The sequence below is a fragment of the Silurus aristotelis genome (genome assembly GCF_946808225.1).
Source record: "Silurus aristotelis genome assembly, chromosome: 2".
Taxonomy (NCBI): domain Eukaryota; kingdom Metazoa; phylum Chordata; class Actinopteri; order Siluriformes; family Siluridae; genus Silurus; species Silurus aristotelis.
Window position 1 is genome coordinate 16501042 of NC_139575.1, and position 26473 is coordinate 16527514.

Genomic DNA, 26473 nt, shown 5'->3' on the forward strand with positions numbered 1-26473 from the left:
GTAAAGAACATAGTGCAGGAAGAGATGAAGAGTGAAACAGAGAGAGAGGAGGTGGAGAACATAGTGCAGGAAGAGATGAAGAGTGAAACAGAGAGAGAGGAGGTAGAGAACATAGTGCAGGAAGAGATGAAGAGTGAAACAGAGAGAGAGGAGGTAAAGAACATAGTGCAGGAAGAGATGAAGAGTGAAACAGAGAGAGAGGAGGTAAAGAACATAGTGCAGGAAGAGATGAAGAGTGAAACAGAGAGAGAGGAGGGGGAGAACATAGTGCAGGAAGAGATGAAGAGTGAAACAGAGAGAGAGGAGGTAAAGAACATAGTGCAGGAAGAGATGAAGAGTGAAACAGAGAGAGAGAAGGTAGAGAACATAGTGCAGGAAGAGATGAAGAGTGAAACAGAGAGAGAGGAGGTGGAGAACATAGTGCAGGAAGAGATGAAGAGTGAAACAGAGAGAGAGGAGGTGGAGAACATAGTGCAGGAAGAGATGAAGAGTGAAACAGAGAGAGAGGAGGTAAATAACATAGTGCAGGAAGAGATGAAGAGTGAGACATTGAGAGAGGAGGTGGAGAACATAGGGCAGGAAGAGATGAAGAGTGAGACATTGAGAGAGGAGGTGGAGAACATAACAGTAAAGATAGACATGGAGAGTGAGACAGGGACAGGGAAGATGGAGAACATAACACTGAAGGAAGAAATGGAGATTGAGGCAGGAGAAAATGAGGTGCTTTTAAAAAAGGCTGATGAAGAAGATAGTAAAACAGACATTGCAGAGACCATAAAGGCAGAAAAAGTAGAAGAGAGAGGGAGAGAAATGATGCAGACAGAAAGAGAAAATGAGGTCACAGAGACTGAAGAAGTGACGAAGACCAGCAGAACTTCTGTTCAGAGGAAGAGGTGAGATCATGTCACTTCACACACACAAATTCTCTGTGCACTTATGCTATCGATAGTAAACGGATCTCTCAGTGCTTAAACAACAGCTTATACAATTCTTCACAGTTATTATTTGTGCATCATGCCTTATTAAACCCTTCCATGGTGACTTGATGGATTAAACTCGGTCCCGTGCTGTTTAAATTGACGCTAACCGTCTTACCAGAAGCAGTTCCAAGCCGAAGGTGAGGATAAAAAGGCAGAGAGGAGCCAGTGCTGGTTCTGTCGACCCTGTAGAGCAGGTCAAACGAAAGAGAACCAGACTCAGTCAACCTTTAACACGCCAGGCTAGGAACTGTAAGTACTAATCCTTCTCTCTCTTCTGTTTTCTTCTTCCCTTTTTTTTTTTTTTTTACTGATATTCCTTTCTTTTTCAGATGTGAGTGACAATGAGGAGGATATAGCAGCAGTCACTCCAGCATTGAAGCGGGAAAAGAAGCCAGACAACTCCCACACAGAGACTCCATCTCCTCACCTTCCATCAAATAAACAGCCAAACACTCCTAAAACTCCTAACCGAAGCCATAGCACTTCTCCTTCCTACCATATCACTGCGCCTTCCCAGCCTCGCAGCACAGCCTCTCGACCCAAAGAATCCACTCCATGCTGTGATCATAGAACTAAGCGCCCTCAGCCTAACAGCAGCACCTCTCCATCTCGACGTGCAGTAATCACCAAACCCAGCAAAACCATCGTTCATTCTCCATCTAGCATCACCATTGCAGACCCAAGTGACCTCAGACATCAGGCTAAACCCAGCAGTAACTCAAGGCACCGAGTCGATATCACACCAAAACGCAGGAAAACCCAGCCTAAACATGACGGCAAGCCCAGGGAGAGTCGCGGCAACGAGGACGCTGATGAGCTTAAGGCTGCCTATGGAGGAAGCTCAGCTCAGCGGATTTTCCAACGGACACTCAGTCCAGCTGAGGTGCTACACGTACACAGCTACGCTAAAGGAGACTACAGCGAGCTGGACCGAGAACAAAAGGACAGTGACACTGACACAGAGATGCAGGAGTACGGACAGGTCACATACAATTTTTTCATATGCATTCTAGAGTGTAAAATAGTGCACTACTACGGGTCGCCTTTTAAACACAAAAATATTGTAGTTCAGTTCTGAGAATGCTTGTCTGTGTTCATGTGTTAAACTGAAAACCTTTACACACCAAATATGTTTAAATCTGAAGGTAGCTTGTAGGTAGACACATTTCTGGTGCTTCTCAATATAAAGGGTGTCCAATTTAAGGAATCTTATTTTAATCCATATATTTAGGGCACGAATCGCATAAGTCATGAAGAATCGTGGCCAAACTGTCTCACCAAGACATGTGTAGCTATACAAGTGCTTGTCCCAGGCTAGCTAACAGGAGTATTTGGGGTTCAGATGCCAGATTCACTATACTGTCAAAAGTTTGCGGACACCTGGTCAAAAGTGCGGTATGTTCTTTCTGAACATCCCTTTCCACATGTAGTCCAAATTAGTTTTTTTTTATAATTCATTCTACTCTTCTGGGAAGATGTTTCACTCAGGCTTTTTCTCTCCAAACCATGTAAACCATATCTTAATGGAGCTCGCTTTGTGCACGTTACCATGCTGGAACAGGTCTCAGTTTTCAAGTTCAAGTAAACGCAAAATTTTATTATACTTCGTCTAAAAACGTCCTATACAGTTGTGTGCCCCAGCTTTGTGGTAACAGTTTGGAGAAGAACCACATTATGGCAGGAAAGGTCAGGTGTCCCAATACTTTTGTTTATAAAGTGTATATTTAGTGGTTGGAATTGCCCAATAAGTGGGATACCACTCAGTAAAGCAGCTAAAGGAGCTGTCTCATTCATGTACTATGATATAGAGTATGTCTCTTAAAGCATTCTCTTTTAAGTTTTGTCATCTCAGAGTTTTAAATCCTTTTGCAAACATCAGCTAACGGTAATTTATTGGTGGAGGTGTAGTTATCATTTTCAATACACTACCAAAAGTGAGAATATACAGGTTCAGACGCTGCGTAAATTATCAATGCCTACATCTGAGACACGTTGGTAACCCGCGAGAACAACCGAATACTAAATTCAGAATTGAGAAGTATGCAAGGTGATTTTCTTTATAAAATACAGCTTTTGGCTTTAGTCCGGGGCTGTCAAAATTAACGCTTTAAAGCAAATGAATTTCAACAGCAATAATTGTATTAATGCAGCGTGCATTTGTGTTTGACCGTTTTTATAAAAAATATAAATAAATACAAAAGAGAGCGAAATTAAAACCTTCAACGCAACACACATTTATTCCCAACGTCCTTTCTTTACTCGTACATAAAAATTACTTAATTAATTAATAAACTTCCCAAAAAATTATTTATGAACACTAAGTATTGCCTTCACAGACCATTTCAAATGAACAATTAAAACAAACCCAAAAAAAGAAACATAGAAAGATCTTAAAAGAAATTAATATAAAAAAAATAATTTCCAGAGTGTAAAATAATTAAATAAATACAAAATAGTTCATAAGAAATTTAGATTTTGAGTGAAATAAATATATATTTATAACATTTTTTACAATTAGTTAGGGTATTAAAAACTTGAAAAGTTTTATTTTAAGGTGCTTTAAGAACAGATAAAAATGTGAGATGAAGTTGCGATTAATCACGAGTTCGATGAAATATTTAAAGCGACTGACAGCCCTACTTGTGTCGCGTTTAGATATTTTGACACTGATAACAATTACATTGGAAACAGAAGACAGATTCTAGTTGGTATGCAGTAAATTGGGTTAACAGGGATTAAAGTAGGATGTAGATGATGATGGTGTAACATGTTTTGTTGAATTTATTTTGTCCAGCAGGGGGCAGAAGACTGCTCGTACGAGGCGCTGAACAGTCTAGCGAGGCTGCCCAAACATCATCCGTTAATAAAGGACAGCATCAGTGATGAGGGTGAGGAGTTTCATGGCTTCGGGCTGATATGTGTATTAATACTCCTGTTTTCAAAGAATAAAATGATTTCTTACCTGTTTGTGTGTGTGTGTGTGTGTGTGTGTGTGTGTGTGTGTGTGTGTGTGTGTGTGTGTGTGTCTTTTAGAGCTTCAGGACCAGTCGTTAATTGAGGAGGATGGTTTAGAGGGTGAGCTGTGGGCTAAGCCTCTGGCTCAGCTGTGGCAGAACAGACCTTATAATGAACAGCGAGAGAGAGAGTACAACAGAGAGATGGGCCTCCAGCCACCATTCTGCTCCATCTGCATGATCTTCCAAATGCACCAACGGGTAGGTAACCCACAGTAGCTAATTAGGTGTTCAAAAACATTCTGTTCTGTTTGCACTTTACAAAACAGAAAAGGCAACATCAGTTGACCCGCAGGATTTCCTGAAAGATCAACCCAAGTTCATAGTTCCCTTTGTCTAAATAGCATGAACACATGTATTCTCACTAATGGAGCTTTAGCAGCTCACTGGACTTTTATGCACACAAGCAGGAATGCCAGTTGTCTGTTTTAGATATAGGTAATAGCTCTAATTTTGTGAGTACAAATCCCAACCACACCAAGCTGACACTCCTGGGCCCCTGAGCGAGGCCCTTAACCCCAACTCAGTTGTATGAATTAGAGAAGTCGCTCTAGATAACGGTGTCCAAGTGCCCAAATGTACTTGAGTGTTTGCTGTAAACCCTCATATAGACGGATGCTCCTTTTTCCACCTTAAACAAGGACTGTATCAAAAATGAATTGTAGACACACAGGCATGTTTATCCAGGTTGGTGATTTATCCAGCAGCTCTTTGACTGCTCTTTTGTGGCTCCTCAATCTATATTCTGTGTTTACAGGATTTATCTTTTAGATTTCAAGCTCCCTGATTGATGTAAAGTTGGTTAATATGAATCTTTAGCAAGGTAGAGTCAGGGAAGTGTACAGCTAAGCACAAATATTTGAAGATGAACACAAAACATTTCTATCCAATTCTATTTTGTTAAAAGAATGGAAAACCATTCCGCTTGACATGCCCGACTTTTTAAATAGTTTTATTTAAAGCTTCAAATTGCACCTCAGTCCGTCCTACCATGGGCGTGAAAATTTCCCAAGAGCACTGAACTTTGCAAGCACAAGGTAAACACATTCAAACATCAGTCAGAAAAACAGACTCCGCTTTTGGGGAATTTACCAGGAATTCAGTAACGGTCATATAAGCCAGCATGGAACATTGTGAAAAATGCCATGCCGTGAAAGGGAATTTGTTAGAAAGTGTCTCGGTGAACATGGCGGTATTTCAACGGTTTGTTGACGAGTCTTGCAATATACAGAAGCCTGCACAGTTAAGGAAGAGCTTGACATTGTGCCAGTGAAAGACAGATCCCATGGCATCAACCAAAAAGAGACTGGTTTTGAGGAGGAAAATCTGCAGTTCTTCAAAATAACAGCAATAGCCAAAGATGGAGCTCCAGCCAGAAAGGATTTGTAGAGCTGTGTAAAGCTGACCACCATTTTCTAGAATTTTGGATGTTTCACTGTATTGTCCATCACGAGCTGTTGGTGTTTAAAAAGTTGAACTTAGATCACAGATCTTGTTTTGTAGCCACAAAAGCTCTCAATCACAGACAGTTAAAAAAAAAAACTTAATGATGATGATGATGACTTGAAGAACCATTTGATCTGCTTCTTCATTGCACTGTGAGGCTTTCAAGAGGTAATGTGTTATCCTGGTTTTGAAGCTTTCATATCCAGTTTTCTTTGCAGAGAAATATAAAGACTATACAGAGCTACATGATCCCTGGTGGATCTTTTTTATTTTGTTTATATAAATTTTTTGTCTACATGCTGCGTTACTAATTTCATTGACAAAACTGTTGTCAAAGTTTGGGACAATTTACATTTGAGAATCACTTTTTTTTTTTTTTTTTTTTTTTAAACACTGAAACAAGTCAAATCGAAACACGCAGGTGAAAGAGTTACTACGAATAGCGAATACGAGCCAAATTTAATTAGGATTGTGGAACCCAAGGACTGCCAGGTGTCCCACTGAGCAAATAAAAGGAAGGTAGGCTGATGCATTCAAATCCACAAAAGCTTTTATGTGTTATGTTACAACATAATAATAACACCACCACCGTTGTTTGCACATCTGGTGTGCGACTCTTATGCACTTATGCAGGTGTAGACTTATTTGACAGTAGCACCACTGCTACACCAGCATATCACCACACACTTGTCTTCTGTCCAGTCTGAAGAGGCCGACTGTGAGCAGAATGCAGTTCAGGTTGGACGTCAAATGAGGACAAAGCCATTGATCCCGGAGATGTGCTTCAGCACAACCACTGAAGAGTGCCCTGAACTTCTTCTGTCCACGCCGTACTTGGATCAAGACGGAACCAGCCTGCTCATCAGCTGCTCCCAGTGCTGTGTGCGAGTACATGCCAGTGAGTACCTGTTCATACTGCTGATGAATACACACACACACACACACACACACACACACACACACACACACACACACACACACATACTGCTGATGAATACACACACACACACACACACACACATACTGCTGATGAATACACACACACACACACATACTGCTGATAAATACACACACACACCAGCAAGCACATACTGCTGATTAACACACACGCACACCCACACCAGCAAGCACATACTGCTGATTAACAAACACACACACTTACAAGCACATACTGCTGATTAATATACACACACACACACACACACTTACAAGCACATACTGCTGATTAATATACACACACACACTGCTGATAATACACACACACACACACTTACAAGCACATACTGCTGAATAACTAACACACACACACACACACACACACACACACACACACAGACAAGCAAGCACATACAGCTGATTAACACACACACACTTACAAGCACATACTGCTGATTAATATACACACACACACACACACACACACACACACACACACACACACTTACAAGCACATACTGCTGATTAATTCACAAACTAATACACACACACACACACACACACACACACACACACATAAGCACATACTGCTGATTAATATAAACACACACACCAGCACCAGCAAGCACAACTTCTTCTTCTTCTTCTTCTTCTTTCGGCTGCTCCAATTAGGGGTCGCCACAGCGGATCATCAGTCTCCATACCACCCTGTCCTCTACATCTGCCTCTTTGACACCAACTACCTGCATGTCTTCCCTCACCACATCCATGAACCCTCTTATTGGTCTTCCTCTTCTTCTCCTTCTTGGTGGCTCCATCCTCAGCATTCTCCTACTGATATAACCCATGTCCCTCCTCTGCACATGTCCAAACTATCTCAATCTCGCCTCCCTCACCTCGTCTCCAAAACGTCCTACATGCGCTGTCCATCTAATAAACTCATTTCTAATCCTGTCTATCCTCGTCACTTCCAACGAAAACCTCAACATCTTCAGCTCTGCTACCTCCAGCTCCACCTCCTGTCTTTTACTCAATGCCACTGTCTCTAATCCATACAACATCGCAGGTCTCACCACAGTCCTATAAACTTTCACTCTTGCAGATACCCTTCTATCACAAATCACTCCTGTCACTCTTCCCCACCCACTGCACCCTGCCTGCACTCTTCTCTTCACTTCTCTAACACTCTCCATTACTTTGCACTGTTGACCCCAGGTACCTGAACTCCTCCACCTTCACCACCTCTTCTCCCTGCAACCGCACTACTTCCTCATACAATACCACAACTCCTCTCTTGGCACTCTGTCGTACACTTTCTCTAAATTCACAAACACACAATGCAACTCCTTCTGACCTTCTCTATACTTCTCCATCAACATTCTCAAAGCAAATAAGGCATCTGTAATGCTCTTCCTCGGCATAAAACCATACTGTTGCTCACAGATGGTCACCTCTTCTCTCAGCCTGACTTCCACTACTCTTTCCCATAACTTCATGGTGTGACTGATCAACTTAATTCCCCTGTAGTTACTGCAGGTCTGCACATCTCCCTTATTCTTAAAGATCAGTACCAGGACACTCCATAAACTTCCATTCCTTAGGCATCCTCTCTCCTTCCAAATCTTGTTAAACAATCTGGTTAAAAACTCCACTGCCATCTCTCCTAAACATCCCCATGCTTCTGCTGGTATGTCATCTGGTCCAACTGACTTTTCACTCTTCATCCTCTTAATTGCTGCTTTTACTTCCTGCTTTACCATCTCCACACCATCCAACCTTCTCTCTCTCTCTCTCTCTCTCTCTCTCTCTCTCTCTCTCACATTTTCCTCGTTCATCAGCTGCTGAAAATACTCCCTTCACCTTCTCAACACACTCTCCTCACTAGTCAACACATTTCCATCTCCATCCTTTACTGCTCTAACTTGTAGCTAGGGCTGGGCGATATGGGCTAAAAAAAATGTTTGCGATTTAAATAGATTTTTTCCCCCTGCTTAAAATCAATCTGCATATGACAAAGAAAATGTTAAAAAAAAAGTTAAAACTTTATTAAATAAAGTTTTACTCTTCTGGGATTATAACCCACTTTGGGTTAAAGTGTAATCAGAAACAACAAGCCAAAAATACAAGATGGCGGCCCTGCCATTGTAAATTGTGAAAATAGAATGTAACAACATAAAATGAGCAAACCTACAAAGAAAAATGTTTGTATGTGTTTAAATGTGGAACATGATTGAAAATGCACCTGAGGTTTTGAGTGATTTTGCCTTTACTTTTCTCCAAAACTCCACACTAAATGAGTTGAAATTTAAGAGAGTAATAAACAGGGACACTGTAAATAAAAATAATTTGAAAGATTGAGCAAACCTATAAAGAAAAATGTTTTATGAGTGTTTGAAAGTGGAACATGGTTAAAAATGCAGTGATGCTTGGAGTGATTTTGCCTTTACTTTTCTTAAAAACTCCACAGTAAAATGAATTGAAATTTGAAATCAAAATATAATAGACAGCGAGATTCTAAATAAGAATTATTTGAAAGATTGAGCAAACCTCAAAAAAATGTTTTATGAGTGTTTGAATATGTTGATTAAAATGCTCTGATTTTTCTGTTTCTTAACGGAAACGCCGTACTGAAGCTCCCACCACCCATACCGGAAGTGTACGATTAGACACGCAACACTAAACAAAGTGCGGCTTAACCGTGTATTTTCAAGATGCGGCTGCTTAACCGCAGTCTTGTGCTGCTGCTGTCTTGTTCATTTTTTTTACTGCTACCTTTGCTTGCTCGCTGCCATGTTGTTTGTGTATCTTTATGGAAACCGTGCGGGGGAAGGGCTGAGTTCGTTCGAAACTATGGAAGCCCAGAGGGAAGCGTCGGAGGACATTAAAGAGAAACCCGATTTTTATTAAAACAGAACGATGTAAACTACACATTCGAGTTAATCAATAAAATCGATTTATTGCCCAGCCCTACTTGTAGCACATCCTTCCCAGCTCAGTCCCTCTGCCTGGCCAACCTGTATAAATCCTTTTCTCCTTCCTTAGTGTCCAACTTCTCATACAGCTCCTTATATGCCTTTTCTTTGGCTTTCGCTACATCCCTCTTTACCTGCTGCTGCATCTCCTTGTACTCTTGCCTACTTTTCTCATCACTCTGTTGATCCCAATTCTGTTTCGAAAACCTCTGTCTCCTTATGCTTTCCTGCACTTCCTCATTCCACCACCACGTCTCTTTGTCTTTCTTTCTATTTCCAGATGTCACACCAATTACTTTTTTAGCTGTCTCCCTTATCACTTCTGCAGTAGTTGCCCAATCATCCAGCACCTCTTCACCACCACCGAGCCTCTGTCTGACCTCTTCCCTGAACCTCACACTACACTCTTCCTCTTTTAGTACCCACCCCAACCTCTACTCTTCTACACTTCTCCTTTTCCTGCCGTCTCTGTAGACGTCTTCCTCCTCTCCTTCTCCTCCTTCGGCCAACAGTAGCCCAATTTTCACCAGTACCCTGTTGGCTAACGATACCTGTGGCGGTCGTTGGTAACTCGGGCCTCGACCGATCCGGTATGAAATTCTTATTCGTGATCCACATATTTGATTTGGCACATGTTTTACGCTCGATGCCTTTTCTAACACAACCCTCCCAATTTATCCGGGCTTGGGACCGGCACTAAGAGTGCACTGGCTTGTGCAACTCTAATGGCTGGGTTGATTTAATACACACACACACACACACACCCCAGCAAGCACATACTGCTGATTAATACACACACACACACACACACACACACACACACACACACACACGCACCAGCAAGCACATACTGCTGATTAATACACACACAAACTAACAAGCACATACTGCTGATTAATACACACCCACACTAACAAGCACATACTGCTGATTAATACACACACAAACTAACAAGCACATACTGCTGATTAATATACACACACACACTAATAAGCACATACTGCTGATTAATACACACACAAACTAACAAGCACATACTGCTGATTAATATACACACACACACTAATAAGCACATACTGCTGATTAATACACACACAAACTAACAAGCACATACTGCTGATTAATATACACACACACACTAATAAGCACATACTGCTGATTAATACACACACACACTAATAAGCACATACTGCTGATTAATACACACACACACTAATAAGCACATACTGCTTGTTACACAACACACATAGTTTGTTGAAAGCAGTAAGCATTTATTTTCTCACTAAACAAAGAACATATTATCAAACCCACTGTTGCATAATCCTTATTGGGATCAATTCTTATTGTGTGACAAGTAATAATCTTAAAAAAATTTAAATAAAAAAAATTCTGATTGCAGTTAAATAGTGTAAAACGATTAATGGTCCTTTTTAAAGTGTGTGTGTGTGTGTGTGTGTGTGTGTGTGTGTGTGTTTGTTGCACTAGGTTGCTATGGCGTTTCCTTGGAAAGAGTTACAAAAGACTGGAAATGTGCCCGTTGCAAAGCCAATGCCCTCACTGAGGTCAGTGTGGATAGCTTTTTGAAATAGATTATTGAATGATTACAAACAGAAATTTCTTGTTTTGTTTGTTTGTTTTTAGTGTGTTTTGCATTACACTTCACTCTACCTTTATGATTAATATATGTGACCGCACCATCATGTCCATATAACAGCGTCATCACGACCTCTACTAGTTTATTAGGTGTCATGTTAAACAGTTCCAGCTGGATGGTTTTAGGGACCTGTTTCCAGACATATTACCTCTTAGTCTAGTAGAACTGTTTATTGCTGTTTTAATTACTCACCCAAGAATGTTTACATATTGTTTTCTACCTCAATGAGTCTCACTTTGGCATCTCTCTCGATTTTACAGAGTTGTTGTCTATGCTCATTAAGAGGTGGAGCCTTACACAGAGCCAACAATGACAAGTGAGCATTCCTTCTACTAAGCAGCAGCCCTGGATTGATACTGATGAGCTTCTGTATCTCAGTATTGTTAGCGTTTCTTTGAATTCTGCTTACATACATGTGATTGTGGCATGTACTGTGTCTGATCCTGCAGGTGGGTGCACGTGCTGTGTGCGGTGGCAGTGTTAGAAGCTCGCTTCGTGAACATCACTGAGAGATCGCCAGTGGATCTCAGTGGAATTCCCTTACAGAGATTTAAACTGGTAAAAAAAAAAAAAAAAAAAGCGCTATTTCAGTGGAAATATGCTGTGAAGACTATGTTTTGCTTATGAGTACTTTCTATTTATTTGAAAATATTAGGCCAAACACTAGGTGATTTGGGCATGTAACAGCTCTAGGTTTCAATAATAACATTTAGTGCATTTATGCTGTTAATGTAATGTAAGTATTTCATTATTTTTCAACATTGATGCTTGGATTGTATAATAAGACAATGATGAGCTGCACCAAAAGCAGAAAACACTATATAGAATATAAAAAAAGGTGATCAAGAGGCCTGAGTAGAAAAATTGTTTCCAAACTCAGATGTCAGTAGTGATGACAACAACATACCAAGTCAGTAAATCATACTTCTCATAAACAGTGTTGGACAAAGTACACAAACCATGTAGTTGAGTAAAAGTAGAGATACAGTAGGTAAAATGTTACACCAGTAAAAGCAAAATTGCTCCCTTTAAACTTTCACTTGAGTAAAAGTACAAAAGTATTTGCCTTCAAATCTTCTTAAGTATTTAAGTACTAGGATTTATTATGGCTATAATGTTCCTATCATCATTTTTGTCCAAAATGTCCAAAGTACAGATATTAGAAAAGGCTACTTAAGTACAAGGAACGAATTACATTTCAGTCTTAAATGTCCACCACTGCTTATAAACCACATTTCTTATGTACATCTTTCAAGTGAATCAAATTTACCCTACTTTCCCCGTGTCCCCTTTGTAAAGTCGAATGCGTGTCCCTCATCAAAAAAGGTGTGTTTTGCAGAAATGTTACTACTGTAAGAGGCGGATGAAGAAGACAACAGGCTGCTGCGTGCAGTGTTCTCATGGCCGCTGCCCCACCTCGTACCATCCTACCTGTGCCCAGGCTGCAGGTGTGCTTATGCACCCGGATGACTGGCCTTTCATCGTCTATGTCACCTGCTGCCGTCATAAAGGCCCTGTCCAATCAGAGGTACATAATTACAAGAGCAACACCTTTTTTTTTTTTTTTTTTTTTGGTACACATTACATTTTTTTCCTAATCTGTGCCTTTTTTTTTTTTTTTTTTTTACCATCTTTGCAAAGTGTATTTAAGGGATTTCCTAATGTATGTAGTACCAATGCAGAAACATAACGTGATGGTAAGAATGGCTCCTGTGTATTATCTCACTTTATACAGTGCAGCAAAACATCTTATGGTCCAGAAAAGTTTTTTTCCAATTAATTCCAGTGAAACAACGACAGACCACAATCCCACAGACATCACTGCAACTTAGTGCTGTGACTTTTAATTGTGGCAGTTATGTGTTTATATGTCGTATGCTGTCCAAGTCATGAGGTATCACCGTCCTCATTTACATTCCCTTGTGTACCTTGTGAGGGTGAAATTTACTTACCAAATTATTCATGCTTGGTTCATCCATATAATTAGTTGTCCATATAATTAGTTGTTCCACATTACACTTGACTACACATGACTGTTCAATGTGTAGTACAACTAAATTAACTGTTCGTAACGCTTGTTTTTTTTTAAATTATTATTAATTTTTTTTTATTATTAATGCAGTTTAATATTAACATTTGTGAACATCTATAGTTTTTTTTTAAATAATGTTAAATAATATTTTATTCAAAAATAAAGATAGACAGACAGACAGACAGACAGACAGACAGACCACTCCCTCGCTATGCAAAATTGTCAGGATTTTCTCCAAATTCTTAAAGCTGTACATTAAAATGCAAATTGTATTTCGGCACATTACAAATCGTATTTCCAGTTTGGAGTGAGTAGTGTATACCCCTGGCATTGTTGCGTATGTTTTCAAGTTTAATTAAAAAACAAAGAAAATGTAAAAGTGACCCTGCTCTTAAAGTGCGAGGGAGAGAATAATTAAACTATGTTCCACACGTAAAAAGGATTGCATTCGGTACACACGTGCATCGTACCGAAACGGTACGGGACGGATATTTGTACCTTAAACCCCTGATATACACGTTCACACAGTTTTCATTGACAAGTTTAGCATAGCTGATCCACCTACCAGCCTGTTTCTGGCATGTGGAAGGAAATCGAGGAACTGACAGGAAGTACGGACAAACACACAGAACAGTTATAGAGAGTTTTAGGCTTAAACTCAGATGAGTTGTATCATCTGTTAGACTTGATTATTACTTGGTTATTGATCCAGTGGGGGAAATTATTGCATTACAGCAGCGGGTTACACAAACAGTTGTAGGGGAGGGGGGAAAAATATAAAACAAATGTAATTACATAATTGTAACTTAAATAAATAAATAAATAAACAAATACAATATTGCAGATGATGCAGCCTAAAAAAAACAGTGCAAACGGCTTATTCAAAAAGAAATAAAAGAGGAAGAAACGAAGCGTGCAAATTGTCAGTGTGGGTATGTATCTCTGAGGCAAATGCTGGCTAATAATTATGTTTCTTTAGAGCGGTTTGCTATATTTAATCTGAAAATAGAATGAAATGGTGCTAACGTAATCGGACAGCATTAATAACGCATGCACGTGCAATATTAAATGGCTCACTCCTACAAGAGCTTGTTTCACTCTGCTTTGGTAACAGCAAAAGTGCTTCCAGTCATGTTCAAGCTATTCAGCCAGCAAGGTTTGTTTAAGACAAAGCCAAACGTCACACAGATTTCAGATCTCTGTGCTGTTGGTAATAAATTTTGTATGCCAAACAAACCACAAGCCTGTGTGTCATATATGGTTATGATCAATTGTGGGTAAATATGATGCTCTTATTTTCTCCAACAGAGGAAAAAGGAGGCCATGAGTGATATCAGCGCTGGCCAGAAAGTGATCTGCAAACACAAAAACGGGCGCTACTACCAGTGCGATGTGGTTCAGCTGACGAAAGAGACATTTTACGAGGTCAACTTTGACGATGGCTCCTTCAGCGACAACCTTTTTCCTGAGGACATTGTGGTGAGAGGCCTTGAGTGTTGACTGCCACTTTACATTTCCTTTTTCTTTGCATTGTATTTCAACCCCTAGATTTACATTACAGTTAAGACACAATATGATCCAAACTTATGGTCAGGTTTTCAGTAGAACAGAGAAAAGAACAGAAAAGGTCATTTTGAATGTGTTTGAACTTTTGGAGGTCATGCTGCATTTGTGACAGAGGTGTGAAGTAGCGAAGTACAGATACTTCGTTACTGTACTTAAGTAGATTTTTCTGGTATCAGTACTTCACTATTTATTTTTCAGACTTTTTACTTTTACTCATTACATTTTTACACAAATATCTGTATTTTCTACTTCTTATATTTTCAAAACAGACTCGTTACTTTAGTTTTAATTAATTGATTTGATGAATGTACATTTTTTATTTTTTTTTTACTGCGCGCCGATTTCAGCCCACCAACCGATTTTCTGTCATTGTCTCTTTCAATCCACTGGTGTATAATGTCCTGGTTCTCACTCACGAAGCTAGTTTAAGAATGAGCAGGCAGAAAGCAACAAGAAGTAAAGCTAACGTGGATGAGACAGAGGGAGTCAGCGATGTAAACACGACTGAGAACAGAAACATTTCTAATCACCTGATCATCATCATCATCATCTTTTCTCTGCTTGTGTTCTATATGGTGGCTGTTCAGCCTGGATACATTCATTAGATAACTTTATTAGTTTTGTATTAATATATAAATTAAGCTGTCAAAATGCAAACGCAATCATTTTTAACGGCACTATATTTTTTTCAGTGCGCTATCAATTCAGCACGCATTTATGTTTTACCATTTTTATAAAAAATATAAATCCATAAATAAATAACTAAATATAAAATATTAAAAACTTTTTTAATCAGTAAACATTTGTTTTATTTATGCGCCAATTTCAAATCAAACGGCAAATCCGCCATGATTCACACAATTAACCCTCTGGGTGGCGTTTTCTGGGGTTTTCCCTCATAATGGCGAAACAAACTTAAAATAATGTCAGACGCAATGTCTGTTACATAAACCACATTCACTTCGAATAAAAATATTCTCTGGTTATGTAATCAGTATGATTACATAACCAGAAGAGGTGCCGTTGAAGAGGTGCCGTTTCTTCGGTATCACTTCATTAATTGTCCATGTGGAAACATAGCAAAGGTTCCGTTCGGTGTCCTGATGATACAATAATTAATTAAAACCACCAATATTACTTTAAAACATTTGCAATAAATGTCTTCATGCTCTATGTTGAGTTTGGTTGCACTAATAATAAATATACATTTGCATAAAGCATCCATATTTCTCCATGTCCGTGTTGCTTATAGCTTAAAAAACATGAAGTATTAATATATGGTACATTTTAGAGCAGAGAGAAATGTGCGATTAAGTTGCGAATTAATTATTTTAATCTATTGATAGCCCTAATATTAATATGATGTGAGGTCCATTTACCAGCATGACACTAAAACAATATTGTCTGTAATATGGTAAAAGCTTTATACTAATGAGTACAGTTGCAAAGGGGTAACATATTTCCGGTAAATTTTCAAAATATTTCCATGGGAACTTCATCTGTAGAATTTTAGAAACATTCCAAGCCGGAAACGTAACAGGAATTTATGGAAATTTCTGGGAACAACCAGCCATTCGGAGAAATGTATATAAACTGCATCATATACAAACGTAAATGTAAACATTCTGTTTGGTCTTAAGATGAGGTGCATCCAAACTAATGCAGATTTTAAAAGACATTTTTGACTGATTTAATTGTTAGTACAATTTTGTTGCACAATAGTTAACGCAGCATGAGCAAGTTTTAAACATAAATGTTATATTGTAATATTTATGTAATTTTTGTGAATACTCACCAAGATTGACATTTTTGTACATTATTTTATGTGCAGGATTCAAGAAATGATCTGCGTTCTGTAGGAATGCACGGTGCATGTAGGGGGTGTGGCCTCAATAACCCTGCACCAAATGTGCTTGTGATTGATATTCAATTAGTTATTCAATTGAAATTGCATTGCATCTGAAGTTTAATTTAACTGAAATTTCAACTACTGAAAGTTTCCTGTCATAGGCTAACCTTCCATTTTGTGACTTTCCGTTTGACTTTTACTTTAACTTCACTACAGTTCACAGTGTAATCTACTTTTTTTACTCAACTACATCGTTCCCTTTTATTTATGGGTGGATAAAAACTTAACTGGTCCAACACACAGCAAGCCACCAATCAGTGTAGAATGTGTGCTCTGTTATAAACTCGTTTTGATTGCCGCATGGCAGTGGTGGATTTAGGGCGGCATTGGCAAGTATCGATTTATTTATCAAAAATGTTTCCATGCTCATTTGCACTGTTGTGTCTATTATTATATCATGTCATGGTCAATGAAGCTGGTCGGGATTTGGAGTGTGCACCTGCTACCAAGAGTAGTTTCTTCATTTATACACTTAAAAGGGAGAGGCGGGGGTTGGGTTACCACACATCAGTAAAGATGACAAGAAAAACGGCCTAAACCATCAAGAGCCCAATTCAGAAAAAAATGGAAAGAAGTAGGGGGAGAAATGTGCAAAAGATAAAGGTGTGTATGCAGCTTATCTCGTTATCAGGATAGTAATGGCTAAAGCACTTAATGAAATAACTGTATATCACTTATGTTATGTTGCCTGCTGTGCTTTTACGCATTAAACAACATTTCTTTCCGCTGCATGACATTATAATTTATAGTCTGTAATTAATGATAATGTGTGTAGCAACAAAATAATTACAGCCAAACTAGTCTAGTTTTAACGATTGTAGTTAAACAGCATTTATAGATTTGTTACCTTTAATTAAGTTGATGTCATGAAAGTTTTCTGTGATTGTACTGAATATGTATATAGTTCAGTGGTGGGAATCTCCAAAGCAGCTTAAAAGGCTCATTTAAAAGACACGTGTTATAAGAATACGTAATAGATGTTGTTTGTTTTTTATGGCTACAATTAGTCAAGGATTTGTGTGCTTCTTGGTTTTGCAAGTTTAATAAATTGTGCACAATGACGTGTATTTAATTGTGCAATAAATGCATTTAGGATGATATTTATACATGAAAGTGAGCTCTCAAATAGGTATCCAAATTTGTGGACTGCTCTGAGAATATGTTCTTACTCATCCAGTGACAGTAGCTGAAGCAGAGAGGAGCTTCTCAAAGCTGAAACTAATCAATAGGTGAGATGTTGGGTCATCGTGTGGTTCACTTAGGGTGTCATTTAAACTAGAACCGCCATTGCCACTTGCTGGTATCTACTTACCACCAACATACAGTTCAGCATCAGTTTAACAGCAAGCAGAACATTTAGAGAGAAATAAAGGATGAAAGAGACTCCTGGCTTTAACTTGCTAAAAACACAAACTTGCTAAAAGCTGTTGAAAAGGATTTGGGCTCATGATCATTTATTTAATATCAATCGGTGTTTTAGACAATGCAGCTGAGAGTTAAAATAGAGTTTGTTTTCAACTGAAAGTATTTGTCTCTGCAAGTTTGAAATATTTGATATTAACTAGAGCGCACACTTCCAATTTCTGCGCCTCGAATTGCTTTCAGGTTTCGGCTCAATTTTTTCTTTTTTTTTTTCCTTCACCTTGCTGCAGTTTGAGCAATAGCCCTCCCTTGATGTAAAAGGAAAAGAAATCTCTGTCTCTCTCCCACACACAGTCGCTAATGTTTTTGAGTGATGGAATTGTTTGATGCAAACACATACATTAAATGTCTACTTACATTTCCAATTGCTTTGGAATTACAATTAACTACTAAAAGCCACACTATGAATTCGGTGGCGTTCAGCACTACATTGGAGTGATACCAACTGTTTGTTCACATGGGCAGGACATTGTGTTCCAGAGAGCATTTGATTAAATCTAGTAGGTGAAATTCTTTTCCCCACTACTTTTCCCAGAATATATCAACAGAAACAAATAAATCAAGCAAGGCCTATCTACTTATCTTACAAAAATTTGCACCAAGCTGAATCATGTCGGATGTGTATATATAATTATTTTTATTTTTATTTATTTATTTTTTTTGCTTGTAAGTCTGGCTTTTTGGGTAAAAGTCAACAAATGAATGCATTAATTACAAGGAAAAAAGTAATTACTGCCAAATTACAAGAGAATCTCCTGTGTACAGCCATCAATTTATTAAACATGTTTTCAGTAAGGTTTAGATTTGAGCTTGGATGTATCCTTTGGGTCATTATCCTGCAGGGACATGCAGTACCTCATTCATGTTTAATGCCATTATATAATAAAATGGGTTTGTTGGAAGCCTTCTTTGGTAAGTCTTTTACTTTTGTTTCTTTTCATGAGACCTGTTCTTGCTGATGTCACCGTAGTGCTCAGTTTTCTCCCCTTGTTGATGGTGGCACCTTACAACGATCAGATATTGTAAATGCTTTGTAAGCTCTTTGCATATTATGACTTTTACCAAGCTGATATCAAGAAAACCTTACAGATTCAGCTGATCTAAATTTTGGTTTAATCTAATTGGCTTTACTGATGGCGGGCGTAATATAATTACTTTTGAATTTGACTTTAAATTCATTTTGATTATCTCAGCTACCTTAATATAAAAGTGTGAGAACATGTTTTTTTTTGCATCGTACATGGCAAAAAGCTACAATAACATGGATGTGTATACTTTTTACACTGTACAGTACATACTGTCTATGTAACAACTTGTTACTGTGGTGTTTTAATGTAATTTCCTGTGTGTGTGTGTGTGTGTGTGTGTGTGTGTGTGTGTGTTTGTGTGTGTGTGTGTGTGTGTGTGTGTGTGTGTGTGTGTGTGTGTGTGTGTGTGTGTGTGTGTGTGTGTGTGTGTGTGTGCGCGCGCAGAGTCGTGACTGTGCTCAGCTGGGTCCCCCACCCTCAGGAGAGGTTGTGCAAGTGCGCTGGACAGATGGACTCATCTATGGAGCCAAGTTTGTGGCAGCACACGTCATTCAAATGTACCATGTAAGCAAACGCCACAACATCCTCTGAATAAATCACGAATACAGAACTGAAAAGGTTGATACAATTTAAATGTATCTCACTTACATATATTTACATACAGCCGTGTGAAAGTGTTTGCCCCTTCCGGATTTCTTTTTTTTTTTGCATGTTTGTCACACTTTAATGTTTCAGATCATCAAACTAATTTAAGTATTAGTAAAAGATAACACAAGTAAACACAACATGAGTTTTCAAATAAAGGTTTTTTTATTATTGAGGGAAAACAAAATCCAAAACTACATGGCCCTGTATTTATATATATATATATATATATATATATATATATATATATATATATATATATATATATATATATATATATATATAAAGTCTAGATCTACACTAATCCAGATAAATTTGAAAACGGCATTTTCGTCCAAAAACACTGCACGTTCCCACATTCGTTTTCATTTGTTTCCCAAAAGTTGCTCATTCACTCTGAAACGTCTGAAAACACTTCGACATGCATCATTTCCACCTTGTGTTATTCTCTGGCTCTTTAAAACGTCACGGCAATGACTAAAAACGTGTTGTCGTTTTCTTAAGCGTTTTTAAATGTATCCACTTTGGAGAAACAGCGAGAAAAACATGCATTTTCAAATGAAAACAGATTAGTGCTGCCGAAAAGTGTTTTTGTTAATTGACTTTAGTTCTGTTTCGTAGTTTTTTGTTGAATTGGACATGAAAAATCTTTTGTTGCTGTAGGATTTAAAGGTTTACAGTTTAAAAAATCAAATGTATTAATGATTAGCATTGCACTGTTTTAGAATTGCAGTTTTGAGAAAAATAAGATAGTTTGTCGCTCATTTCACTCAAAATTGTGGAAAAGCAGGTTTTACAAGGAACAAAGATGAAATCATATCTGTTCCTGCATAGGTGGAGTTCGAAGATGGCTCACAGCTTACAGCCAAGAGAGACGATGTCTACACGTTAGACGAAGAACTGCCAAAAAGGGTGAAATCTAGACTGGTAAGCTATACATTCAGCTGTGAAAACCACATGTAAATATTACTCGTTCAGTTTCTTCTGATTTGCATACGGCAGGGGTGGGCAATTAATTTTTACAAGGGGCCACATGAGAAACCTGAATTGTGTCAGAGGGCCACGCCAATGATAATATTTTAGGGATGCACCAAAATAAAAATTATTTTCCGAGACCAAAAACGAGGAAACCAAGGCCAAAACCGAAACACCGAAAGAAAATATTGTCAATTATTAGAACCATTGCATTTATGGCTATGAGTGTGTACTAACCTCCCTAAAATCAATGCATTGCAGTTCAAAGAATAAATCAATTACAAAAGTTTTTTATTTATTATTATAAATTATTGTTATTTATTTGTTACCATTCATAGTATTGACAGACAGGCAGCGGTCAATTATTATTAGCAACGGGTCTGTTAAACAAAAATAATTGACTGCCGAACGTTTGGAAGCCCATTCAAGTGAAAGGAATGTTCTAATCTACAGCATTAAGAAGAGCCGTGTAATAAATAATATTATATTATAATTATTATTATTTTCGGGATCCACAGGGAATGTTTCAAAGATCAATCCGTCGATCCACTGGCGACCACTAATCTAAGGCAATGAAATCCATATTTTTTTTTGTTTTATGCCTTTTGCCGTGGCACCATCACTGGAAAACTTTCTTGCCTTTTCAAAAACGTCCTCTACAGACGGAGTGCGCATGCTCGGATTGACTTTACTTTTCTGTGCTGCGTTCTTCTCATATTTAGAATGGCAATCGGGATGTTTGGATTTCAGGTGATAAATTAAACCCGACGTGGAGAAACTCTTTGCGGTGAAATTTTGCTAATTTCAGCATTGCATGTTTTGCGAATCGCTATCTGTGGGATTTTCTCCGAAATATTGAAATAAGTCCACACCGCAGACATGATGGCTCTTATCCAGATAACCGCGTGCTGGCTGTTTTTTTTTTTTTTTTTGCGTCATTACAATTGTGTTTCTGCCGTGTTGTTTCTGTGATTTAGGTATTTCGGCTAAATTTTCGGTGGCTGAATTTTCGGTGCATCCCTGTAATTTATGATTGGCCTCACACGGGCCGGACAGGGACGTACAAAGGGCCGGATGTGGCCCGCGGGCCGTTGTTTGCCCAGGTCTGGCATACGGTATAGACTTTGGGGTAACAGGTCCCATAGTGGTCTAGTGGTTAGGATGCGGCGCTCTCACCGCTGCAGCCCGGGTTCGATCCCAGGTCAGGGAACTAACCCTCAGCCACTCTTAGTGCTGGTCCCAAGCCCGGATAAATTAGGGAGGGTTGCGTTAGGAAGGGCACCAGCGTAAAAACATGTGCCAAATCAAACATGCGGAGGATCCGCTGTGGCGACCCCTAATGGGAGAAGCTAAAAGAAAGTTTATAGACTTTGGGGTGATGTAAATTGAATTTTCCAAGTCTCCTCTCCTTGAAATGTCCACCTTAATGACACTTTCATCAATCACACAACCAGATAATAACTTCTGGAAAAATGGCCTTAACACGGTGGAAAAACCCAGTAATGAAACCACTAGGGTAGTTCCCACTATTCATACAAACACATGATTACTCCTCAGATGAGTAAAGAACCATCTTGTGTGTTATTATATTGAGCTGAACATTCTGTGCCACTTACCATGAGTTTAAATTGTTTAGAATTACATAGTAGTTTTATTTGCAAATCATTCATTTGCACTTTAGTCAACACCACACTTCCAGGTTACAGGTTTTCAGTGGAGTCAAAAAAAAAAAAAGTCAAACAAAATTTTAGGCCTTAAAACCAGGTCTTAATGTCTTTGATGTCTATGTAACACTACATCTAATGCTCATTTAAATGCTCCTGCGGCACTTTAGAATGTTTTTGTTTTGTTTTGTGTTGTAGTTCTTTCTTTCACTAGTCCAAATATAATTCACTGTATTACAGCTACAAATGAGACCAACATGAACAGCCAATCAGCTTTCTGTTATTGCTTGGAAACTCTCTTGGATTTGTACCACAGACGTAAAATGTGTATTTTTTTAGTTAGGGGGAAAGTGACAGTTTAGCGATAACTTGGCTTGTAAAAACTGAATTTAGGGCTTGGTTCAGGCCGGTATTTGTTTGTGTTTATGGTGTCATGATGTACGTCTCAAATTTCATTCTTAATGGTCTTTCTTTTTTTGTCTTTACAAGGTTTAACAAGTCTTACAGTTGACTTGGAGAAACCTTTAGAAATCCTGGTCATGAAACTCAAATTTTTCAAATATCAATATTCCTTTGTCTATAATTCATTAGAATCTTTCCCAGTTATTTGCAAAGACACATTTTTAAAACAGCTTGTCACACAAGAGATGTTATTCGAGCATGTGGGCAAACTCAGTCCTGAGCTTTTGTGTGTGTGTGTGTGTGTGTGTGTGTGTGTGTGTGTGTGTGTGTGTGTGTGTGTGTGTGTGTGTGTGTGTGTGTGTGTGTGTGTGTGTGTGTGTGTGTGTGTGTGTGTGTGTGTGTGTGTGTGTGTGTGTGTGTGTGTGTGTGTGTGTGTGTGTCTCATTACTATAAGCAGTGGTCTGCCCAGAAATGACACAAATACACATAATTACTATACTGATACCATCGCATGCATGCTCCACACGTGTTAGAATCAATAATGTTATTTGTTCTTTGGAGTAGTGACAAATGAAACAAACTTGGGGACAATTGGCTCTGGAGGACAGATGGTAATGATCGTGGAGAACATGAGAGACTTTTTTTTCCCTTCTTCTTCAAAAACTTGAACTTGGGTCATTAAATCCTGCATCACAGTCTCAAGCCAGAGCCAGCATTGTATTTCTGCAGACCAAACTGAACTAGTTCAGCAACTTTAGTTTTCTAAACACGAGCCAGCTGGATGTCTGTGTAAATTCTTTGTTGTGACCAATTCCATCAGGTTATATGGGTAAAGAACAGTCGTATGATGAATGATGATGCTTGCTAGAATTCATAATTGTTGAAGAATAAATGATTTTCACAAAGCGTTATATAAACTGGGGTATGATTTTTCTGCTTTCTCCTGTCAAACTGGGGAAGTGAAGACCGAATCCTGACGTACACTATTGTTACCACAGATCTGAGAGCGGATGTCCTAGTTTGGGGGTGTATCCTGTTTTACACAAACAGCTGAATAGTTTGTATGAATAAATTTTTTTCTTCCCCCTCTTATGTGCGTCATTCAGTCGAAGGCTTCGGACATGCGTTTCGATGGCATCTTCGGAGAGAAGAAGCTGCAGGACAGCAAGCGGCAGCGTGTGATTAACTCCAGATACAGAGGCGACTACATCGAGCCAGTCATCTACCGAACCATCATGGAGTAACCAGCATTATCATCTTCTTCCTCCTCACAGCACCAGCATTGATCAAGCAAAGCTCCCACACACTTCTCACACTGCAAAGTGAGAATGTTTCTTTTTTTGTGTGTGACGTTGTATACATGCTTTAAAAAAAAAAAAAAAAAAAAAAAAAAAAAAAAAAAGGTTTTAATGGCTCTACGAGCAATGCCATCACTCTGATCTCTGAATTGTTTGTTAGGGAAGGCATTTTTAAAGTACACACACATACCTGTGCCACATAAATTGAGACATGTAGTTTTTATATCCTTACTGGAAAATGAGCCACTTATGCATACACTTTGGCCAGAAAGCATTAGCGTTTCTACTAGTTTTATACAGTTCCTCATTGTTTCCTCCTGTTGTTCAGCTTGCATTAATTTATTTCCCTCCGAGTTCAGGGTGCTAATACTTGCCCTTGTATATTTTTATGGAACGGAGGAAACATTGCCATTTTATCAACATGAACACCTCCTCTTTTTTTTTTTCTTCACACTGTTAAAATTGTACAGCTGCATTCCTGAATATTGTAGATTATTTGCATAATGAATTTTTGTTCTTTTTGTTTTGTGTGTGATATATATATATATATATATATATATATATATATATATATATATATATATATAAAAATTATAGTCTATTTATTAGATGGTGCTTTCAGAAAGTAGCCTTTGCAATACAATTGCCTGAGTTCTAACAGTGCTGTCATCTGGGCGGACGGATGTGGAATTGATTTTAACTGAGAGGTTATTTCACAACGCCACGGATTTCCTTCTCGTTTTGCACAGCCCTGTTTATATGAAGCATCTCGAAACCCGCTTTGCACTGATGTTCAATCAGGCGTGTTATGTTAATGAGCTTTGGCAATCTTAATCGTAACTCATAAGAGGATACTAAGGGTCACATATCATGGTAAATCTCTAGCCTTCATCACCACGCACAATATCCTTTCTATGTATTGCATTAATAAAATACGTTTTTGTGGGCTGACCATTGAAGATTTCAACGGAAGTCCTAGCGATCCCCCTGCAACACTTTTTAACTTTGTTCTTCTGGCCGAAATCGATTGTCCGTTAACTACCACACGTGTTATTGGCCAGTCTCATTGCGCCATCTGATTTCAGTCGGGGAGGGAAAAATACGTAACTCAAACTAGCTAGCTCGTGTTGCTCTTTTGCAATTAAGCTACAGTCTGTTCTTGGAATACCTAAATATGTAGCTGGATAATGGCTACATAAAAGCTTTTTACAAGCAAGCTAGCTCGTTTTTGGGTAAAAGAAAAGGTGGCTAAATGGCTAGTTTTGTAGTTTGGCACCATCAACCTGCCAAATATATCTTCTCTTTGATTATCGGCCATTAACCGGATGCTGTTATTGTACTAGCAAGTTGAGCTTTAAACATTCTGATCCGATCCTTAAGGGTCAGGTCTGTTCATAGTCTGGTGGACAGATGTTTTCAGCTTAATCAGCTAATCAAATGAAGCAACACAGCTGTCTTTATCTTGACCTTATATTGATTTAAATACATTTTTTATGAGCACAAATGCTGCCCAGCCAATACTGCCAACCCAGGCAGCTTCTTCACTAATGGAAGACACAACCTTATAATAATAATAATAATAATTATAAATAATCTGAATTTTCCACTTTGATAATAGGGTGCCTATTTATTATCGTTATATATTGTATGATAATACAGACTATCAGAATATGCCTAATCCCCATGCTTTAAAAAATAAAAGCTAGTTTTGCACTTTGCTGTACTCCTAATAAATTGATTCTTTTAGCCAAGATTCTAAAACATCCACTCCCTCATGAAGGCCTGTTCAAGCCTGTGATGTGGGGTGCAGTGTGTGTCTGTAGTTAACAGCTGTCAGATTTTGAAGTCCCTTTCACTCAGCAGGAAGGGACGTACATGTATCACCACTTTAAAAAAAAAAAAAAAAAAAAGATTACAAATGTTTTTTATTATTAAGAAGTCTATTTTATTGCTTTGTTTTATAATAAGTGTTTAATGTTTATATGCTGTGAGAAATAGTGTTGTATGTAGTTAATTTAAAGACTTCATGAACTGGCAGTGTATTTTCCCAGCTTGCTTCTTTAAGCTTAATCCTCAGTCACACTGAGACCTGAGGCTCTGAGATTGTCTGTGCCTGTCTTTTGTAAAGATCATCAGTGTGTGTCAGTAAAACAATGTGGGCTTACACACCTCTACTACGAGCCTTTATTTTAAGTGCCTAAAAGCCATTTGCAACCCGATGATTGATTTGATTAATTTTGTACAAGGACTAGTCTACTGTATCTAACCGCTAGGGGAAACCTGTAGGCATCAGGTTGGCAAAGTGCATCTTTAAATAACACTTGGTTTAAACCAAATCTCAAACAGACTCGCTTGTGTGAACAAAAGATTTTAGAGACTGTTGAAGACATTTAAATGTAGAATTGTTCATCAAAACTTAATCATCCAAATCCTGTTTGGTGTGTGAATTTAATCATTTTTATATTGATGTATTCTATTTGAAATTATTTATGTGCATGTTACAGTTTTCCTCGAACATTGTGCGTTTAAT

General features: G+C 38.4%; 2 protein-coding genes across 9 annotated transcripts in view; both read left to right on the top strand.

The window, feature by feature from the left end:
• Positions 1-26109, top strand: part of kdm4aa (lysine (K)-specific demethylase 4A-a) — a 38782-nt gene extending 12673 nt beyond the window's left edge. For 3 of the 8 annotated variants that reach the window (XM_083568317.1, XM_083568314.1, XM_083568319.1), the window contains exons 10-23: positions 1-893; positions 1099-1229; positions 1310-1962; positions 3775-3868; positions 4014-4195; positions 6143-6338; positions 10834-10910; positions 11263-11318; positions 11452-11560; positions 12342-12530; positions 14343-14513; positions 19404-19523; positions 20439-20531; positions 23752-26109. In XM_083568317.1, the coding sequence (XP_083424443.1) occupies positions 1-893; positions 1099-1229; positions 1310-1962; positions 3775-3868; positions 4014-4195; positions 6143-6338; positions 10834-10910; positions 11263-11318; positions 11452-11560; positions 12342-12530; positions 14343-14513; positions 19404-19523; positions 20439-20531; positions 23752-23889 (3102 nt within the window). In that variant the 3' untranslated portion in view covers positions 23890-26109. The remainder of the gene's footprint in view (positions 894-1098; positions 1230-1309; positions 1963-3774; positions 3869-4013; positions 4196-6142; positions 6339-10833; positions 10911-11262; positions 11319-11451; positions 11561-12341; positions 12531-14342; positions 14514-19403; positions 19524-20438; positions 20532-23751) is intronic. The other 5 variants (XM_083568320.1, XM_083568321.1, XM_083568315.1 and 2 more) reach the window with 5 other exon arrangements.
• st3gal3a (ST3 beta-galactoside alpha-2,3-sialyltransferase 3a) overlaps positions 23863-26473 on the top strand; it is a 63318-nt gene continuing 60707 nt past the window's right edge. Inside the window, exon 1 of the mRNA XM_083569843.1 lies at positions 23863-23967. The gene's annotated coding sequence lies outside the window, so the exon portion shown is untranslated. The remainder of the gene's footprint in view (positions 23968-26473) is intronic.